Source organism: Vulpes lagopus, chromosome 3, assembly GCF_018345385.1.
Source record: "Vulpes lagopus strain Blue_001 chromosome 3, ASM1834538v1, whole genome shotgun sequence".
NCBI classification, from domain to species: Eukaryota; Metazoa; Chordata; class Mammalia; order Carnivora; family Canidae; genus Vulpes; species Vulpes lagopus.
Genome location: NC_054826.1, coordinates 106,342,881 through 106,361,877, shown reverse-complemented (window position 1 = coordinate 106,361,877; position 18,997 = coordinate 106,342,881). Strand labels below are relative to the sequence as shown.

General features: G+C 47.9%; 2 protein-coding genes across 4 annotated transcripts; one reads left to right on the top strand and one right to left on the bottom strand.

Annotated features, from left to right (window-relative positions):
- The first annotated feature begins 5,364 nt into the window (after positions 1–5,364).
- On the top strand, positions 5,365–15,121 carry PHKG2 (phosphorylase kinase catalytic subunit gamma 2). 3 transcript variants are annotated; one of them, XM_041750052.1, is made up of 10 exons: positions 5,365–5,509; positions 5,839–5,951; positions 10,246–10,421; positions 10,698–10,752; positions 11,852–11,917; positions 12,001–12,164; positions 13,931–14,021; positions 14,121–14,274; positions 14,347–14,472; positions 14,556–15,121. In XM_041750052.1, exons 2-10 carry the CDS (start codon positions 5,857–5,859, stop codon positions 14,847–14,849), a joined length of 1,221 nt encoding a protein of 406 aa, XP_041605986.1. In that variant the 5' UTR covers positions 5,365–5,509; positions 5,839–5,856; the 3' UTR covers positions 14,850–15,121. The 3 variants fall into 3 exon arrangements, with proteins under 3 accessions (XP_041605986.1, XP_041605988.1, XP_041605987.1); XM_041750053.1 differs by having other exon boundaries at positions 5,378–5,437; XM_041750054.1 differs by lacking the exon at positions 10,698–10,752 and having other exon boundaries at positions 12,120–12,164.
- Positions 15,122–15,191: 70 nt separating this feature from the next.
- CCDC189 (coiled-coil domain containing 189) lies at positions 15,192–18,989 on the bottom strand. Its single transcript, XM_041750055.1, has 9 exons — positions 18,709–18,989; positions 18,343–18,374; positions 17,750–17,815; positions 17,418–17,587; positions 16,786–16,856; positions 16,501–16,617; positions 16,349–16,418; positions 16,191–16,274; positions 15,192–15,415 (listed from the first exon to the last, which is right to left on the bottom strand). The coding sequence occupies exons 1-9, from the start codon at positions 18,922–18,924 to the stop codon at positions 15,237–15,239; spliced, it is 1,005 nt and encodes a 334-aa protein (XP_041605989.1). The 5' UTR covers positions 18,925–18,989; the 3' UTR covers positions 15,192–15,236.
- Positions 18,990–18,997: the final 8 nt, after the last annotated feature.

Sequence of the window (18,997 nt, the reverse complement as noted above, 5' to 3'; positions counted from 1 at the left end):
CGCTCCTGTCTAATTGTTGTTCCCCTACTTTCTCTGGGCCCTTGGCGAGAGCCAGACTGGACATCTGACTGGTGGCAAGACTCTGCATTTTCCCTTACTTAGAGCTCCAAGAGGGTCTTCTTTTTATCCTTTTCCTGGAAGTTCCCCTTCTTGGAAAGACCCCAGCTTCTCCGTGTACATGACCAGAGACCGTGTGGCCCGATAGGAAGAGGAGTGGCAGCCACTGCTCTTTATGGAGTGCTTCCTATATTTCAGGCTGTATTCTTTTTTCTTTTTTTTTAGATTTTATTTATTTACTCATGAGAGACACACAGAAAGAGGCAGAGACATAGGCAGAGGGAGGGGAGGCCAATGCAGGACTCGATCCTGGGACTACAGGATCACCCCCTGAGCCAAAGGCAGATGCTCAACCACTGAGACACCCAGGCGTCCCAAATAAAATCTTTTTTTTTTTTTTTAAGATTTTATTTATTTATTCATAGAGATGCAGAGAGAGAGAGAGAGAGGCAGAGACACAGGCAGAGGGAGAAGCAGGCTCCATGCAGAGAGCCTGACGTGGGACTTGATCCTGGGTCTCCAGGATCATGCCCTGGGCTGCAGGCGGCACTAAACCGCTGCGCCACCAGGGCTGCCCTAAAATCTCTTTTAAAAAGAAGCAAGGTGGAGTATTTGGGTGGCACAGTTGGTTGAGTGTCCAATTCTTGGTTTCAGCTCAGGTCGTGATTTCAAGGTCATGAGATTCTCAACCACTGAGCCACCCAGGTGTCCCTCCAGGCTGTGTTCTTAAGCATTTTCTATTTCTTAACTCTTTCAGCCCTCAGAGCCACTCTGTAGGAGGTACTATTTTTTTCACTTGATAGTTAAGGAAGCAGTCATCCAGGGTCATATAGCTAATGAGAGGCAGAGTTGGCACTGAACCCAGACACTTTGGTTCTAGAGTTTAGAGAGGAATGAAAGGGTGGGATGGCAGCAGGAGGTGAATCTCTGCCCTAGATGTGAAGCTCTGTAGGATTAAAATGAATTTTCATATCCTTTATCTTGGGCCTCTTGCTAATATTTTTATTTTATTTTATTAAGATTTTATTTATTTAGGGCAGCCCAGGTGGCTCAGTGGTTTAGCACCACCTTCCGCCCAGGGTGTGATCCTGGGGACCCAGGATCAACTCCCACGTTGGGCTCCCTGCATAGAGCCTGCTTCTCCCTCTGCCTGTGTCTCTGCCTCTCTCTCTCTCTCTTTCTGTGTCTCTCACAAAGAAATAAATAAAATCTTAAAAAAGAAAAGATTTTATTTATTTATTAGAAACAGAGAGAGAGAGAGAGAGAGACAGGCAGAGGGAGAAGCAGGCTCCATGCAGGGAGCCTGACATGGGACTCGATCTCGGGTCTCCAGGATCATGCCCCGGGCTAAAGGTGGCACTAAACTGTTAAGCCACTGGGGCTGCCCTCTTGCTAATATTTTAAACATATTTTCAATTGTGAAGTATATCATAACGCAGGAAAAATCCAAAACAAATACACAGCTTTTTAAAAAATATTTATTTATTTATTTATTTATTTATTTATTTATTTATTTATTTATTTATTTAATTTATTTATCAAATGCACAGCTTTTAAGTTAACACAAAGCAGACATCTGAAAACCACCAGTCAAGAAATTGAACATTGCCAAAGCTCCAAAACCTTCTTTATACCCCTTCCAATCATTACTACTCCTTTCTTCCCACAGATACCTAGCATTTTTTTTTAAGATTTTATTTATTCATGAGAGACAGAAAGAGAGACAGGCACAGACATAGACAGTGGGAGAAGAGGCTCCATGTGGGGAGCCTGATAACTCGATCCCAGATCTCCAGGATCACACCCTGGGCTGAAAGCGGTGCTAAACCGCTGAGCCACCCGGGCTGCCCTACCTAGCATTTTGGCTTCTAACAATGGGTTTAGTTTTGCCTGCATTTGGACATTATATAAATGGAGTCCAAAGAATTCTTTTTATGTCTGGTTTCTTTTACTTAACATTGTTGGTGAGATTCATCAATATTTGGTGTAGTTGTCATGACTGTATAGTATTCAATTGTATGAATATATTACAATTTATCCATTTTCTCTTGGTGGACTTCTGGGATGATTGCAGTCTGGGAGTATCATAAATCTTGCTGCTGTTGACATTCTCATACATGTCTCTTGGAGTACATATGCCCTGGGGAATTGAATTTTTGGGTTATTTCACCATAATCCAGAGATCAGCAGAGCACCTAAAGGAATTAGAGATATTTGTTGCACACTGAAGAGAGAAGATCAAAGGGGAAGATGGTTGTCTTCAGTGTTCCAAAGTGGTCCAGGGAGGAAAAGTGAAGAGCATCCATTGTTGGCCCCAAAGGTTAGAGTTACAACACGGGGTGGAAGCCATACCTAGGACGATGGCTCTTAATCTTGGTTTCACAATAGAACCACAAGGGGAGCCTTAAAAAGCACTATGTCTGGGCTTTAGCCCTAGAGATTCCAATTTAATTGGTGTAAGGTGCTGCCTACGTGGGCATCAGGGTAACACATTTTAGAAAGATATTTTTTAACAAATATTTTTTAAAGCTAATATTTCATTAATCAGCAGCTTCAGTTTACTAGAGGAGACTATCCCATTCCCTCATAGTGATTAAGCTCACTATTTTTATTTTTATTTTTTAAAAAGATTTTTTCATGAGAGACACAGAGAGTGAGAGGCAAAGTCATAGGCAGAGGGAGAAGCAGGCTCCATGCAGGAAGCCTGATGTGGGACTCAATCCCAGGACTCCGAGATCACGCCCTAAGGCAAAGGCAGACACTCAACTGCTGAGCCACCCAGGTGTTCCAAAACTCACTATTTTTAAATTCAATTTTGAAAAAACTTTCAAACCTACTAAACAATAAAAGAATAGTACAATGAATTCATGTATGCTCTTCACCTAGGTTTATAATTTTTAACATTTCACCACATCTGTTTATTTTTAAATATTTTACTTATTTGACAGAGAACACAAGCAGGAGGAGCGGGAGCTCAGGAGTGCGAGAGGGAGAAGCGGGCTCCCCGCCTGAGCTGGGAGCCCCCTTGGCTCGATTCAGGTCTCTGTCAAGGAATCCTAGGATCATGATCTGAGCTGAAGGCAGACTCTTAGCCAACTGAGCCACCCAAGCGCCTCTTACCACATTTGTTTTAGATCATTCTAAGTACACATACTATTTTTGCAGAGCCATTGGAGAGTATGTGGAAGGCCCTTCATTCCTAAATTCTTACAATTTTTAGTGTCAATACGGTCTCAGATTGTTTAGTTCATTTTGTTATATCCATTACTGTCATCCTTCTTAAAATATTTGGTTGAGGTATAATTTACATGAAGTAAAGTGCACAGGTTTTTTTTTTTTTTTCTTTTCTAAAGATTTTATTTATTCATGAGAGACATGGAGAAAGAGAGGCAGAGATACAGGCAGAGGGAGAAGCAGGCTCAATGCAGGGAGCCCAATGTGGGACTCGATCCAGGTACTCTGGGATCAGGCCCTGAGCTGAAGGCAGACACTCAACTGCTGAGCCACCGAGGTGTCCCAAGTGCACAGATCTTAAGTGTGTATCTTGGTGCATGTTTCATATGAACCCATTGTTATAACTACCTACGTGAATAGAATGTTTCTAGCACATTAGAAGGCTCCCCATGGCCCTCTCAGTCTGATTATTCTTTTTGTTCCTGACTTTGGCTGGTGGAAATTGCATCAACCTGGTTCTTGTGTCCTAATAACTACCCACATTTCTTTTTTTCTTTTTTAATTTTTATTTATTTATGATAGTCATAGAGAGAGAGAGAGAGGCAGAGACACAGGCAGAGGGAGAAGCAGGCTCCATGCACCGGGAGCCTGATGTGGGATTCGATCCCGGGTCTCCAGGATCGCGCCCTGGGCCAAAGGCAGGCGCCAAACCGCTGTGCCACCCAGGGATCCCTTTTTTTTTTTTTTTTTTTTTTAATTTTTATTTAACTACCCACATTTCTTCACTTGCTTTCTGGTACAAATTATTCCAGGCTCATCTTATACTTTCTCTGCTCCAGCCTGGGAATTGGCCATTTCTCCCAAGGAGTCCTAGTTCTTGAACTGGAGACTGTTATTTTGAAATCAGTATCTGTACTAGTTGTGCTTATACTCCAGAGATGTTCCTGCTTCTAAGCTCTTTCAGAGGTTAGAGATAGAAAATATCTAATTTAATCTTTTAAATCTATTTTTAAAATCATGCCTCCAATTTGTCATAAGTTTCCTTTCATCCCAAATTCCGTAGTCCCACAGTAAGAACCTTGACTGCCAAATACATCAATGTTTATTCATTTGCAAATATATATATACATACATATATATATATATATATCCACTTGCTAAATTTCTGAATAATTATCCCGTTATACTACTAAACAGTAGGCCTACTAAGTTTAAGGTTTCTTTGCAATTTTTTTTTTTAGATTGATAGTATAAAGTCAAAGTAGTCCACTAAAAAGTTACTTGGATTCGTTTTTCTCTTATACGGTTGCAATCCCAAGGTGACATTTCTAAGATCGAAGATTAAATGAATTCATTCTGTGCCTCTTTTGCTGGAACATAACTTCCACAAAGGTAAGGACTCCCTCACCCCACCCCCACCCTACTGCTGATAGTTTAGCGTTTAGACGCTCAGCAAATATTTATTGAATGACTAGGTGAACGCCAGGGTTGAGCTGTGCACTGGAAAGGCTTATGAAGTAAGTCGATTCTGGCAGTTTCTTACAACTCTTCAGGTGCAAGCTTAGAACAGAGTGGACACACCCCAAGGCTTTTGGGAGATGGTGGTGGAAGACTGGGAAAATGTGTAACCCCAGGCGGTGAGCACGAGGGCTTTGGAGGTATTCCAAAATCGGAGCAGCCAGAGGACTAAGAAGCCTCTTCTGGTGGATGGCCGTGGTTTGTCCAAGTCCGCATCTGGTAGCAAGTTGGAGCCAAGCTTTGCGCTACGAGCGTTTCAAAGCTGGAGGCGGCCCCTCAAAGCATGCATTTTGGATCAGGCTGCCAATTTCTAAAAGAGCCGAATTCGGATAGTGATGCTAGGAAGAGAATGAGGGAGCCATGCCCAAGTCAGGGAACCAGAGGCGCAGCGAGTCGGGCGTCCTAGATACCCAGATGTCAGACTTCCGGGTAAACCTAACTTCCGGGTCCCGTTCCGGGCCTACAACCCCAGTATCCAATAAGCTCCGCCCTCTGCTGTCACCTGCCCTAGCGTCTCAGCCTTAGAGCTCCAACGCCCGCGCCAGCCTCGCGACTCTCCGCTTCCTATTGGGCTGCCAATTTCCAATCGGAAGGGTTTTTGAACCTCAGTCTTCAGGCGGCGCTGGCCATTGGCGGACAGGATGGGGGCGGGGCTTGGGGGTCGTTGCCGGCGCCACCCGGGGGTAAGGTAAGGGACGAGAAGCGAACCGCGCGACCCAGCGGCCTCGCGTCGACCTGGCTTCTTTCTCCTTCCCCGCGGGTGAGCCTGCGCGAGACCCCGCGCCCCCTCCCAGCACCCACCCAAGTGCGCCTGCGCAGCAACAGCCACCTACCAGTGTGCCCCTTCCCTTCTTCCTCCGCACCTTCTCCCTCTCCCTTCCCCGCCCCCCTCCCTGCCCTGACACCCCTCCCGCCCTCTAGGCCCTTTTGTAGGGTCTCCCCAGCCCTCATCCTTCCCCCACCCCGTCCCCATCCCCGAAGATCCTGGCGCCCCAGCCGCAAGGGCTGCGCTTCCGCGAGCCGCGATGTGCGTCCTCCCAGAGCCTTTGGGCCTCACTGCCCTCACTGCCCTCCGTTTCCTCCACACAGGCCCCCACCACCTTCAGAATGACGCTGGACGTGGGGCCGGAGGATGAGCTGCCCGACTGGGCTGCGGCCAAAGAGTTTTACCAGAAGTACGACCCTAAGGACGTCATTGGCAGGTAAGGCTTAAGCCACGGAAACAAGATGTGCAGAATACACGGTTCCCTCGGAGTGCTGGATAGTTCTAAATAGGAGAGAACAGTGGTTAGTGGAGGAACATTTGGTGATTAAACTCTTCCTCTGAAAAAAAAAAAAAAAAAAACTCTTCCTCTGGGTCAATCCCCATTTCTTCCAAATCCCGCCCCCCTTATTGTGTTCAACAAAGTTAAAAAAGGTACTGTCCGCCAGACACAAAGCTAAACACAGGGCGGGTAGGAGAGATGTTTTATGCCTTAGAGGTGAAGTGACTGAAAAAGACCCATGAACATTCAAGTAGTATCAGGTTGTGTGTGATCAGGCTCAGAAAATCACAGCTTTCCACAAGGGGTGCTATTTGGGTCTTGAAAGGTGAGTAGGAGTTCAGAGCCTGGAAGGAAGTCCACACCTATAGAGACAGTGGCAGGTAACATGTATTCATCAAAGGTTTCCGAAGCACGTCCAGTGTGCTGGGTGCAGTGTGCAAGGCACTGGGGATACAAGACCCGTATGTTTTCTGTTCTGGAGTTTCTATTGCAGTTATAGAGACCGATAAACACAAAAACAAACAAAAAGGCCCTCATATGCTCAGATGATGGAATGAGAGTAATTAACAGGACTGAGACTTGAAAGATGGGAATGAATAGGTTGTGAGCTGAGACAGGATGTATTTGGGACTGAGGGAACAGCACATGCAAAGGCACAGACAAGAAAGGGCCTATTCAAGCAATAGGTAGAAGATCATGGTGACTAGAACGTAGTAAGAGTGGAACAAGGTGGAGGAAATTAAGTCAGAGATGTAAATAGAGGTTAGATTATGTAGGGCCTTATGCCAGAATGAAGAATTTAGATTTTATTCTAATGAAACTGGTTGTTTCAAACAGCACAGTAACATGACCTCATTTACATTTCTGTGATTTGGGGGGTAGGAGCTTAGCCTTTCTGTGCCTCAGTTTCACTAGTTAAATTGGGAATAAAAATATATTCTACCTTGTAGGTTGCTGTGAGGATGGTAAGAATTAATATGATTGTCTTAGAACACTTCCTGGCACATGGTAAATGCTCAACCCAAGTGTGTTAATACATTTTTAAAAAATCATTCTGGTTCTTTTGTAGAGAATAAATAAGGGAGGGACAAGAATGGATGTGTAGAGACCAGTTAGGAAGCTGTTGATTGCTTTGGGCAAGAATTGGTGATGGTTTAGGTTAGAATGGTGGTGGTAGAGACAGGGAGAAATGGATAGATTGAGGTGATGATTTGGAGAGAGACTGATATAGTTTCCTGAGAGACTGGATATGGGCCATGAGAGGAAGGGAAAGAAACAAAAATAAGGTCTAAGCTATGGGTTTGAGCACTTGAGTACTATTTTCTGAAATGAAGAAGATTGAGGTGGATCAGATTGCTGGGAGGGCCAAGCATATTAAGAGTTCAGTTATGGAAATGTTGAGTTTGAGATATACAACTGGAGCTGTCAAATGGGTACATGTGTCTACAACTCGAGAGAGAGTGGACTAGAGCAATAAATTTGGGAGGCATTAGCATACAGATAGTACCTGGCGAGAAAATATATGGAGACAGTGAAAGAGGCCTAGGTTCAGGCCCTGGAGCATTGTTACCAGTAAGGAGTTAAGAGAAGGAGGACTCAGCAAGGGGATAGTAAGGAGATAGCATCTGTGAATTGGAAATAAAAACACAAAAAGAATGTGCTTTCAGGGATGCCTGGGTGGCTCAGTAGTTGAGTGTCTGCCTTCGGCTCAGGGTGTGATCCCAGGTGACTGGGATTGAGTCCCACATTGGGCTCCCTGCATGGAGCCAGCCTCTTCCTCTGCTTATATCTCTGCTTCCCTTCTCTGCTATGTCTCATGAATAAATAAATAAAATCTTTAAGATTTTATCCCTGGTCTCCTCTGTGTTTTCCCTTTGTTTCTCCTGCATGGTTAATTATCTGCACACTCTCACTAAATGACTTCCCAGAATACCAGTTTCTTCACGTATAAAGGTCTGAAGCCTTAAAAGAGCTTGCCACATTCTAGAAATTGGTGATAAGTTACAAGTCAACGAAGCAAAGATGGAATAGCAGGGACAAAGCCAAAAATTAGGCTGAAAAGAAAGTGGAAGGCCTTGAATGACAGGTGAAGGAACTGGGATTTGACTTCTTCTTCTTCTTTTTTTTTTTTTTTTTTTGGGATTTGACTTCTATCTCGCAGGTAATAGGGAATATGGAGAGAAAACAATTTTGAGTGCCCTCCATAGTTAACTATAAGGTTGAAATTATTAGGTCTCATTTAGAAAGAGCACAGTTGGCTCTAGGGGTCCTGCTGAGGAATGTAGGAACGCTCAGAATTTAGGGGATTTAAGCTGGAAAGTTTTTTTTTTTTTTAATTTTTTATTATTATTATTTATTTATGATAGTCATACAGAGAGAGAGAGAGAGGCAGAGACACAGGCAGAGGAGAAGCAGGCTCCATGCACCGGGAGCCTGATGTGGGATTCGATCCCGGGTCTCCAGGATCGCGCCCTGGGCCAAAGGCAGGCACCAAACCGCTGCGCCACCCAGGGATCCCAGCTGGAAAGTTTTTAAGCAAAGAATGACACGATTGGGATTATCATAAGAAGCTCATTCTGGAAGGAGTGCAGTGGATGGGTTGCAGTGGCTGAGACTGGAAGCAGGGAGATCAGTGGGGAGGCTGATTTAGCTGTGGGGGTGAAGTCCTACGAAACAGATTTGAGAAACACACAGAATGGAGTACACTGGTTGCATGTGGTGGATTGTGGAGGAGAGGAAAAAGCCAAGAATCATACCAAGATTTCTAGTTTGGGAATTTGATGGAGTGGCATTACCATTAATGGAGACCAGGGAATTAAAACTCTGAAGTGGCAGGGTGCCTGGGTGGCTCAGTTTGTGAAGCATCTGCTTTTGGCTCAGCTCATGATCCTCAGAGTCCTGGGATGGAGCCCCGAGTTGGGCTCCCTGCTCAGTAAGGCCTACTCCTCCCTCTCCCTCTATGTGGTTGCACACTCACTTGTTCTCTCTGTCTGAAATAAATAAATGAATAATTTGAAGTGGCCTAGAGTAAGAGGGTAGAAAGTGGTGAGCATTGTAGCAGCTGGAACTTTTCTTGTCCCACCTAAGATGGGAATTCAGATTTGAAAAGAGCAACTCCGTGACCAAACAACACATCTGTGGTCTGTGTTTGGCTGGAGGGTCAGTGGTTTACATCTCTTGATGGAACCAGAGATGTGGATGACAGGCATTCTAAGCATAGGGAATTATGTAAGGGCAAGGAAGCAGTGAAGGGCAGCCAGGGAACCAGCACAGGAAATGTGGATGTGCGGTCTGATCTTGGAGAGATTTGCACTTAGCCTGAGGTACTTGTAGGATCATAAGGAATTGGTGATAGGGGCACCTGGGTAGCTCAAATAGTTAAGTGTCTGCCTTGGGCTTAGGTCATGATCTCAGGGTCCTGGGATCAACCCTCACATCCGGCTCCCTGCTCAGCGGGGAACCTGTGTCTCCCTTTCCCTCTACTGTCAAATAGATAACTTTTTTTTTTTTTTTTTAAAGGAATTGACGGATTCCAAGCAAGTACATACCTATCTAGGACTTTCTTTTCACCATGCCAAATGGACTTTTCTGTTTTCCTCCTGTCTTTGGACATCTCTTTAAGATGTTGTTGGCCACATTTCAGATCCGGCAAAGTAGTAGTCCAGAGACCTACGTCAGTGGGACACTTGTTGGAGTTTAATTCATGGCAAATTTGGGACCTAAACCAAAATGATCCACTTCACAACTTTGGTTGTCCAGTCAATGGCCTAATATTTATTTGGAGCCCCTTGTACTTGAGATATTATAGGGGAACTTTGGGATTTAGATGTGGTAATCAGGGAAGTGAGTAAAATTTGGAGGGAGCCTTAGATCATTTCTTCCTGCTTTCTCCTTGTGGGATTGCAGGGGAAGGGGCAGGTTCTGGGGCTCAGTGTGGAGAGGACCTGCCTTGGCTTATCCACACAGGGAGTGACAGAGACTAGATTTGAACCTAGGACCCCCAGGTGCCTTCCCTGTAAGCTTTGTGTTACACCTTGCTGGGTACCCAGGTTGCTTGCTGAGGCTACTGTGAAGCTACTGTAGGCCAGAGTGAGCTCCTTGGGAGGTTGTCTTGTTGTCCAGATGGGTCCTCAAGAGTATGGTACAGTGGGTATGAGGATGGCAAGACTCCACTCTGTATGGAAGTGAGAGAGCAGGAGGCCCTGACTTGTGTGCTGTCTGACTCTGGCAGAGGAGTGAGCTCCGTGGTGCGCCGTTGCGTTCATCGAGCTACTGGCCATGAGTTTGCGGTGAAGATCATGGAGGTGACAGCTGAGCGACTGAGTCCTGAACAGCTAGAGGAGGTGCGAGAAGCCACGCGGCGAGAGACGCACATCCTTCGCCAGGTCGCCGGCCACCCCCACATCAGTGAGGCTGCATTCCCTGCTCCTATTAGCTGACAGCCACCTCCTGCTGGCCCTGCCCACAGCCCAGTTCCCCCCAACACTGCCTCCGTGCCTCTGCTCCCTTTGTCATGGCTCTGCTCCACCTCAGAGTGTGGCCAGCCTTTGGGTCCCTACTGCCTCCTTTTGGTTCTCCTTCCTTCCCAGTAACAGCCCACAGCCAGCTTGGGGTGGAACGCCCCTTTAACACGCATCCGCTCCTTTCCATCTCTGTATCTCTGCCTTTCTGCCTCTTTCCCAGTCACTCTCATCGATTCCTACGAGTCTTCTAGCTTCATGTTCCTGGTGTTTGACCTGTGAGTATCTCCCTGCCCTCATCTGAGAAGCCTTCTCCTCCCCTCTGTGCGTGGCCCTGGCCTGACAGTGCAGTGGGCTAAGACTCCCCTGACTCACACCTCCCTGTGTGCCTGTGACCCTGGCCTCTCTCCCTAGGTGCCCTGATTAGTCAAGTTCGCCCAGAGTGTTAGTGACCAGCCAGTTAAAAAGGGTTTTCATGACCCCAGGGGTCACTGTCCCAGTTCCCCATGGTTATAAGATTGTCAGGGAAGAATAGGCTGTTTTAAGAACTGACTACTTATCAACAGCTCTCTCTCCCCCATTTCTTGCTGTTTAATACCCTGCATGGTGTTTATCTCTGCCCATTGATTCATATTCTGGGTAGTCTGAATCCGCGTGTGAGATGTTATACGATATAATATAAACCAGTACAAAGGTACTTCAAAAGAGAATGGTTTGAATAGCAAATATTTAAGGGAGACCCCTGGAAAATATTCACAAAGTATTCATACAGAAATGACCCTCTGCAAAAGTTGTGGGGTGAGGGGCAGTGGGAAGTGTCTGTCACCTCATCATGCAACTTTGCAGAACAATCATATGCACCCAAACACCTGATTTCGAGGATTGACTTAGAATTGCAATTATAACCTGGTTTTTAAAGACTAGATAAAAAGAAAGTCCTATTCAACTTTTTACTGTTACTAATTGTGAAATTTTTGCCCATGGTCTAAATAGATTCCCTTTAAAAGTAAACCCTCGTGTGATCGCAAAAAAAAAAAAAAAAAAAAAAAAAAAAAAAAAAAAAAAATCCCTTTAAAAGGCCCTCTCTGAATACAATTACTCTCAAATAATGAGGACCTCCTGTAAATTACTGTCACAGGAAGGCACTTTTTCTTGCTAAACTAGCCCCCTCATGGCACAGTGCATGTATTTTTACTGCCAACCCCCTGGGCCAGCTGTCCCTGGCATCCTGTTCACTCTTGGAGCACTCTAATTGCTCAAAAAAAAAGAGGAGTCTCTCTTCACCAGCCTCTTCCATGGTATTTTCTCTGAGTGCTGGCTTATTTTGTCAGCCCCCACAAAAGGTACACCTACCTCCCAACCCCTCCTATCCCTTAGGATGCGGAAGGGAGAGCTGTTTGACTATCTCACAGAGAAAGTGGCCCTCTCAGAAAAGGAGACCAGGTAATGACTGAGCTTGCTACCTTTGGGGTGATCAGGGGCTGGGCTGGGGTCAGGAGAAGCAGAGGAGACTGCGCCTCCCCCAGGTCCATCATGAGGTCTCTGCTGGAAGCAGTGAGCTTTCTCCATGCTAACAACATTGTGCACCGAGACTTGAAGCCTGAGAATATTCTCCTAGATGACAATATGCAGATCCGACTTTCAGATTTTGGGTTCTCCTGCCACCTGGAACCTGGCGAGAAGCTCCGAGGTGAGAGGTCCTGGTTCCCTGAGAGGCTTGGGAGGGTAGGAGACCCAGGCCTGAGGCTAGTTAGCCGGGTCTGACAGTGGAGTACCCAGTTACCAAGAAAAGGGGAGAAGTCAGTGAGCACTTGCCAAGGACCTTCTGGGTGCAAAGCCTTGTGTGCATCTCAGAGTGGGCTTCCTGGTCTGGGTGGGAGAGGGGACAGATTGTGGCACACGGCAGGTAAGGGACTATGTAGAGGAGGCCAGCGGGGAGCAGCACCTGGTTCAGCTGGAGGGACGCACAGAGCAGGGGGCTTCAAAGCTGGGCTGGTCCCATGAGGAAGAGGAGGGAGGAGGGTAACAGGTCTCAGCTGCATGTTTAGGTTTTGGTGGAGACAGGATCACAATGTGCTGCTTAGGTACTACGAAGAGCCTGATGTGGCTAGACCGTGCTTCTCAACTGATGTGCTGTGACACACCCATTGTTAATCCCTTTGTTATGACTAATATCTTTAGCGCAAACGGGAAACTTCACAACATTTGACTGTGGACTCCTTAGAGCCAATAACATCCTACTTTCCCTCAGCGGCTTTACACTGTGCTGTTAACAGCTAAGGTTCACTGGGCACCACACTGAGTCTTTGGCTGGGTTCTTTAGATCCTTTCCACAACTCTTTGAGATAGAGTCTGTATCACCATTTTATAAATGGGTTTAAAGAAATGAGGGGACTTGCCCATAGTCAGTCACACTTGAATGTGGGCCGTCTGACTCCAGAGTTCATCTTCTTAACATATGGACTTAATATGTTTGTCTTGTGAATGCTATGCTTTGTTTCCCTTTGGGCTTCCCCATACACTTTTCCTCATTCTGGAACCATCTTTGCCCCTGCTCCACACCACCCTCACCCTTGGCTTTGGCAATTCAGGTTTCACATTAAAGCTCCAGGTCCAGTTAGATCCCTTGCTTTCTGTTCTGGTATCTTACTCTATCTTTCGTGTTCTCTTTCTGGTAGACAGCATGATAAGGGCACATCTAATTCACCAGTGTCTAGTAGGGTGCTTGGTACGTGGTAGGGGTTCTTAAATACCTTTTGTGGGAATGAATTTCCCAGGAGAGTCAGGCCTATTAAGGCCTATTAAGATTTCTTGGAAGTATGCCATGGAACAGTTTGGCAATTGCTGGGATGGAATCGGCACCTGAAGTGGTAGAAACAGCTAAAAATAAGAGGTTCAGATCAAGTTGTGGAGTGCTTTGTGCTGTAGGAGTCTAGACTTGAGCCTGAGGCCACATGGGGGGGTGGGCAGGGAAAGGTTTTACCTAGTCTTAAGGGACTTACCTAGTATGTACCTTAAGAAATTCCATATGCCCACTCCTTCTCCTTGTTTGAGTGATGAGTCTGCTACACAGAATAGCAATCATAGGAGGAATCAGTTTGGGTAGAAAGGAACATAGAAAAGAGTAAAGATTCGTTTTCCTTGTGTATTATGTACATAAAAACGTGGCAAAAAGTTAGGGAGTGGGTGGGTGGGTTGAAGGTGGCAAAAGATATGGTGGGGTAGGACCTTGAAGTCAATCCGAAAATCAGGTTTTTCCAGGAAGGCCACCAGGAACCTTGGTGGATATCTGAGTTGTTCAGGGATAGGGGCTAGGACAGCCCTCAGTGGAGGGTGAGCAGGAGCAGAATGGGAACACGTACGGCCCTAGCAGTGTTGAGGCTCCAGCAGAGGTCTGGAGTTAGGGGCCTTTGAAGGAGCCGGTGGCATCCATCAATCTCAGCCCTCTCTCCCCAGAGTTGTGTGGGACCCCAGGCTACCTAGCACCAGAGATCCTTAAATGCTCCATGGATGAGACCCACCCCGGCTACAGCAAGGAGGTTGACCTGTAAGTTTTTGGTCTCTCTGTTTCCTTCCTCCTTTGTGTCCCATTGTTTGACACATCTGCCTGGCACCTGGTCCTGCCTAACTTTGCTCTTTTTCCCAGCTGGGCCTGTGGGGTGATTTTGTTTACACTCCTGGCTGGCTCACCACCATTCTGGCACCGACGCCAGATCCTGATGTTACGCATGATCATGGAGGGCCAGTACCAGTTTAGTTCGCCTGAGTGGGATGACCGTTCCAACACTGTAAAGGACCTGGTGAGCTGGGGCCATGAGAGGGCTAGGAAGGAGGCCCAAGAGCTGGCTCTCATGCTTTGGGGTTTCCCCTAGATCTCAAAGCTGCTACAGGTGGATCCTGAGGAGCGCCTGACAGCTGAGCAAGCCCTACAGCACCCCTTCTTTGAGCGTTGTGAAGGCAGCCAACCCTGGAACCTCACGCCCCGCCAGCGGTTCCGGGTAAGCCTGAGAGTGTCTGGGTCCCATGATCTTTCTCCTGTAGTGGATGCTCCACTGGAGCTCACACTGTCCCCTCTTCCCAGGTGGCAGTGTGGACTGTGCTTGCTGCTGGACGAGTGGCCTTAAGCACCCAGCGTGTTCGGCCACTGACCAAGAGTGCACTGTTGAGGGACCCTTATGCGCTGCGGCCAGTGCGGCGCCTCATTGACAGTTGTGCCTTCCGGCTCTATGGGCACTGGGTGAAGAAGGGTGAGCAACAGAACCGAGCCGCGCTCTTCCAGCACAAGCCCCCTGGGCCTTTTCCCATCATGGGCCCTGAAGAGGAGGGGGACTCAGCTGCTATCTCTGAGGAGGACGCCATGCTGGCACTGGGCTAGTGCTTCAGCCCTGGGGAACACCAGAATGCAGTACTCTCCGGGAGGAGGATTTTTATCATTCCAGCCCTTCTGGGCTTTGGCCACAGGCCCCCCTGCCTGGCGAGGCCCACCACTGCTCATACTACCATAAAGACCAGCCCTGTACACCTGTCCCCACCAGCCAGGGTTTTGGGATCAGAGTTGAGTTGGAAGGCAGCCACTCGCAACAGCATGCCTGGCCTTGTCAATGCTGCCTCTGCTGCATTTGCAATAAAATCTGCACGCTGGAGGGAGCCAGTGCCTGGTGTCTGGTGTCTGGCTTTGGTAGGGGAGCCCAGAAGGCGCTCAGGATGGGGGCGGGGATGAGGCTGCCCTGCCCAAAGCCTTTATTGGGAAAAATGCTGGGGGTCACTTGGTCTTGTTCTTGCCTTTGCCAGGAGGTAGCTGGAAAGGTCGCTCTAGTGTGGTCAGCTTGTTGTTGAGCCTCTCTTCGCTGGCCTGGAGCCGCTCCTCCATCAGCTGTTGGAGCTGCCTCAGCTCCTTGTTCATCTGGGTCCTGATGTAGGCTCGTAGGATGGAGACCTGGCCTGCAGGTGCAGGGAAGAAGCGGCAGGTCAGCAGAAATGCTGTGGGGCTGAGGAACTGACCCCGAGCTGGGTGCCCCTGGGAGCTACACAAGTAGCAGTGTAGCTTCTGTTCAGAAAAGGCTAGCTGGCCCTTCTATGGAGAGAGGTGGGGGGACTGGCCAGGCTGGACTCTCTGGATTGGTGATCAGCAGATAAGTGACCTTACAGAGGTGATTTAATCTTTGCATATCTCGTTTTCCTCTTGTATACAGGGTAGATAGGATAGCACCTAGTGCCTAGGACTGAAGGAAGATTAAATGTAAAATGCTTAAAACAGGGCCTGCCTAGCATCACAGTATTGCCAAATATGTGCTGTCTTTTTTTTTTTTTCTTTTTAAGATTATTTTAGAGGAGTGTGTGAATGCATGAATGGGAGGGGCAGAGTGAGAAAGAGAGACAATCTCAAGCACACTCTACAAGGAGCATGGAGCCCAACACGGGGCTCAATCTCCTGACCCTGAGCTTACGACCTAAACTGAAACAAAGAATTGACCACTTAACCAACTGTGCCACTCAGGCACCCCTGTAATTGGTTTTATGATGATCCTTTCCTAGAGCTCCTGCTTCACTGCCAGCTACTGCACTCTTACTACCTGTTTGTCACCTTGGGCTTCTGCATAAGACATCATTTGGAGAAAGGACACTGTGCCTAAAACAGACCTGAAGTCCTGATGTAATCTTAAACCCTTCATTTTCTACCTGCCCAAAGTCACAGGGGATCCTAACCCGTCCTCACTTGGCTCTGGCTCCGGCTGGACCATGGTTTCTGCCTCCTCCTGTGGGGTGGCTTCCTGCTCCTCCGCCTCCTCACCGCCTTTCTCTGCAGGCCAGAAGCAGAAAGAAGCTTCAGCCCCAGCCCCAGCCCCAGCCTTCTCCCTTACCCTTCTCTCTTACCCTTCTCCTCCTCTGGCCAGAGTGTGGGTGGCTGTAGCCCCAAGTAAGTCAAAGACAGATCCAGCCGCACCTGTGAAGAGGAAGGAGGAGGAAGGCTGAGAGGAGGACATCTGCACTGGGTGAAAGGGGGAGATGAAGGGTGGCCTCCGTACCTGGGGTGTGAAGACATATTTGTAGAGTTTGAAGTGGCGGAAGTAGGTGTTGACTACATAGTCTGCCAGGGCCAGCAGCTGTTCCTCCCTAAAGAGGTTGATACTGAAGGGGGGCCGCTGTGGGGATGATAGGGAGTTAGAGGGCTGACCACCTCCAAGAACCCTGACCTTTTCTCCCAAGTGCCCGGCCATCTAAGCAGGCGGAGCCCCCTGCCTCTTCAGAGGAAGGTGAAGGTGATAAGTGTGGGAGAAGGCAACTGGAGATCCCATTCCAGGGGAACTGACCCTGACTCCATGGCAAAAAAGGACACTGGTGAAGTAGTGGTAACATTCCTCCACGTTGCCCAGTGGGGTTGCTGGGAGGGAAAGCAAGATGTGACAAGTTAGTCCCGTCCCAGATAACCATTATTTCACTCCATTCACCAGCTACTCATTAAGCATGAGCTTTGGAAGTCAACAGATCTAAGTTTAAGTCCTTGCTTGTTTCATGAACTCACTCCAATGGATAGTACCCACAGTGCACCATTCTAGGCACCATTCTAGGCATTCTAGACAGGCGAGGTCCTGCCGTTAAGTGATATACAATAAAATAAGAAATATGTAATTTCAACTCTTGTTAAACATTCTGCAGGAAATCTGTCCCAGGAAGAAAGTGGGAGGTGGAAGAGGAGCTATTTTATTGAGCACTGTGTTTCTATTTATGAATACTACCTACAGTATTTCTCAGAACAATCTCATAAAGTTGGTGCTGTGTATAAGGAAATGGTTTCACAGCTGAAATAACTTGTGTGTGGTGATACTGCTTGTGATGACAGAACAAAGATTGCAGGTGGTAATCCACTACTTCCTGTGGTCACTTGGACCATCCCAGCCTCCTCTGTCCCCTGGGCTCAAGCCCTTTGGTAGCCTTCTCTCACCAACACAGGCCTTATGAAGATCTTGGAGCAGGGCACAAGCTGTCGATGTCTGTTCCAGTGAGAAGCCCTGCTGGCGGCAGAAGATGAGTGCATGGGAGAAGAGGTCCAGGGTGATGGCATCCCGCAGGCTTTGCTCAGGATAGCCTAGCCCCAAGAGCTCAGCTAGCACCCTTGGGAGGGAGACAGGAAGGAAGGACTGAAGTAGCCTCCCTTCACCACCCCACACTGGTGCACCATGTGCTCTGGAGGCAGGCATTCATGCCTTCTCAGCCTAGCCCCCTTAGCCTCCCCCAGGAACCAGTTCCTCTGCTCGCCCCTGTGTCCCCCCATACTCCCTCATCTCCTCAGTGTTGGCTGTCTTCTCCAGCCTATGCATGGAGTGGATGTCCAAATACTTCCTGTAATAAGAAAAGAGGAGAAAAGGTGTTGGTGGCCGTCAAGCATTAGTCTCATGACAGGGCTAGGATGGCTAAAACACTGGACTGGGAACCAGGAGACCTGAGTTTGGAGATTAGCCCTTCCACTACCCTCTCTCAGCAAGTCACTTCCCTCTCTGGGTGTAACTTTCTTCATTTTTAAATAAGGGATATGGCTTAAACGAATTCTTACAATCCTCTTCATTTAGAAAGCTGAGGATCAGGAAACTTGAATTCTTGACTCTTCCACGCCCCATGTGGCTTCAGTGTCTTCATTTATACAGTGCTCTATAGCAGTCTATATTCCATTTACGTCCTTAGTCTTTGGCTCTATCCTTCCCACCCACCCTCCTTCTTTGGCCTGGGGAGGCAGGAAGGCTCTGCTTAACTTGGATAATTGCAGTTTCCTCATCTGTACAATGGGGAATGCCCTAGCTGTTTGACAGGACTGTTGGGGAGGAGTAATGCCAAGTGTAAAGTGTAACTTTTCCCCAAGACTTCACACTCACCACATGCAGATCCGGGGCTGGGGCAACGGCGGCTGCGGAGAGAAAGCGGATTGGGCAGGCGGAGCCGTGCTGTCCATGGCCCCAGTCCCTGACCCTTCGGGAATCTCCAGCGGGCCTGAGAACCTGCTAACTTGCCTTCTCATGTTAAAGGTTATGTATGAGCAACGCTGGCAGGCCAGACTTCAAAAGGCCGTAAGTACTACTATTCTTGAGCATTTAACAATCTGAGTCACACACCCCTGCCTCTTCACCAAGGCACCCAGGAAACGTCTTGAACGTTAATAAGCATAACGACCCGACGGTGGCACCCTGCCGGGAAGCCCTTCTACAAACATTCATGAGCGGACCACTCTGTCCCGCCCTCACCGGGAACAAGTTGGCTGCAGGATCTTCATCCGCTGCTACCGAGGCCGCGGTGCCGGCCGCGGTCCCGGACTCGGTCCGCACACCTGTTGCTATCCGCGTGACGGACTCATTCATAGAGCTGAGGTCCTTCTCGAGTTCCCGCTGCAGTTCGGAGAGCTGTTCAAACTCCGACTGCATCTTCAGCCCCATGAATTGGCTAGACTTCTGGCGGATCATCTCGTCGCTCTTCCTCGTCACGGGTCACCACAGGCTGTGTCCCGCCCGGGTCCTGGGAAAACCAGTTCTGGGG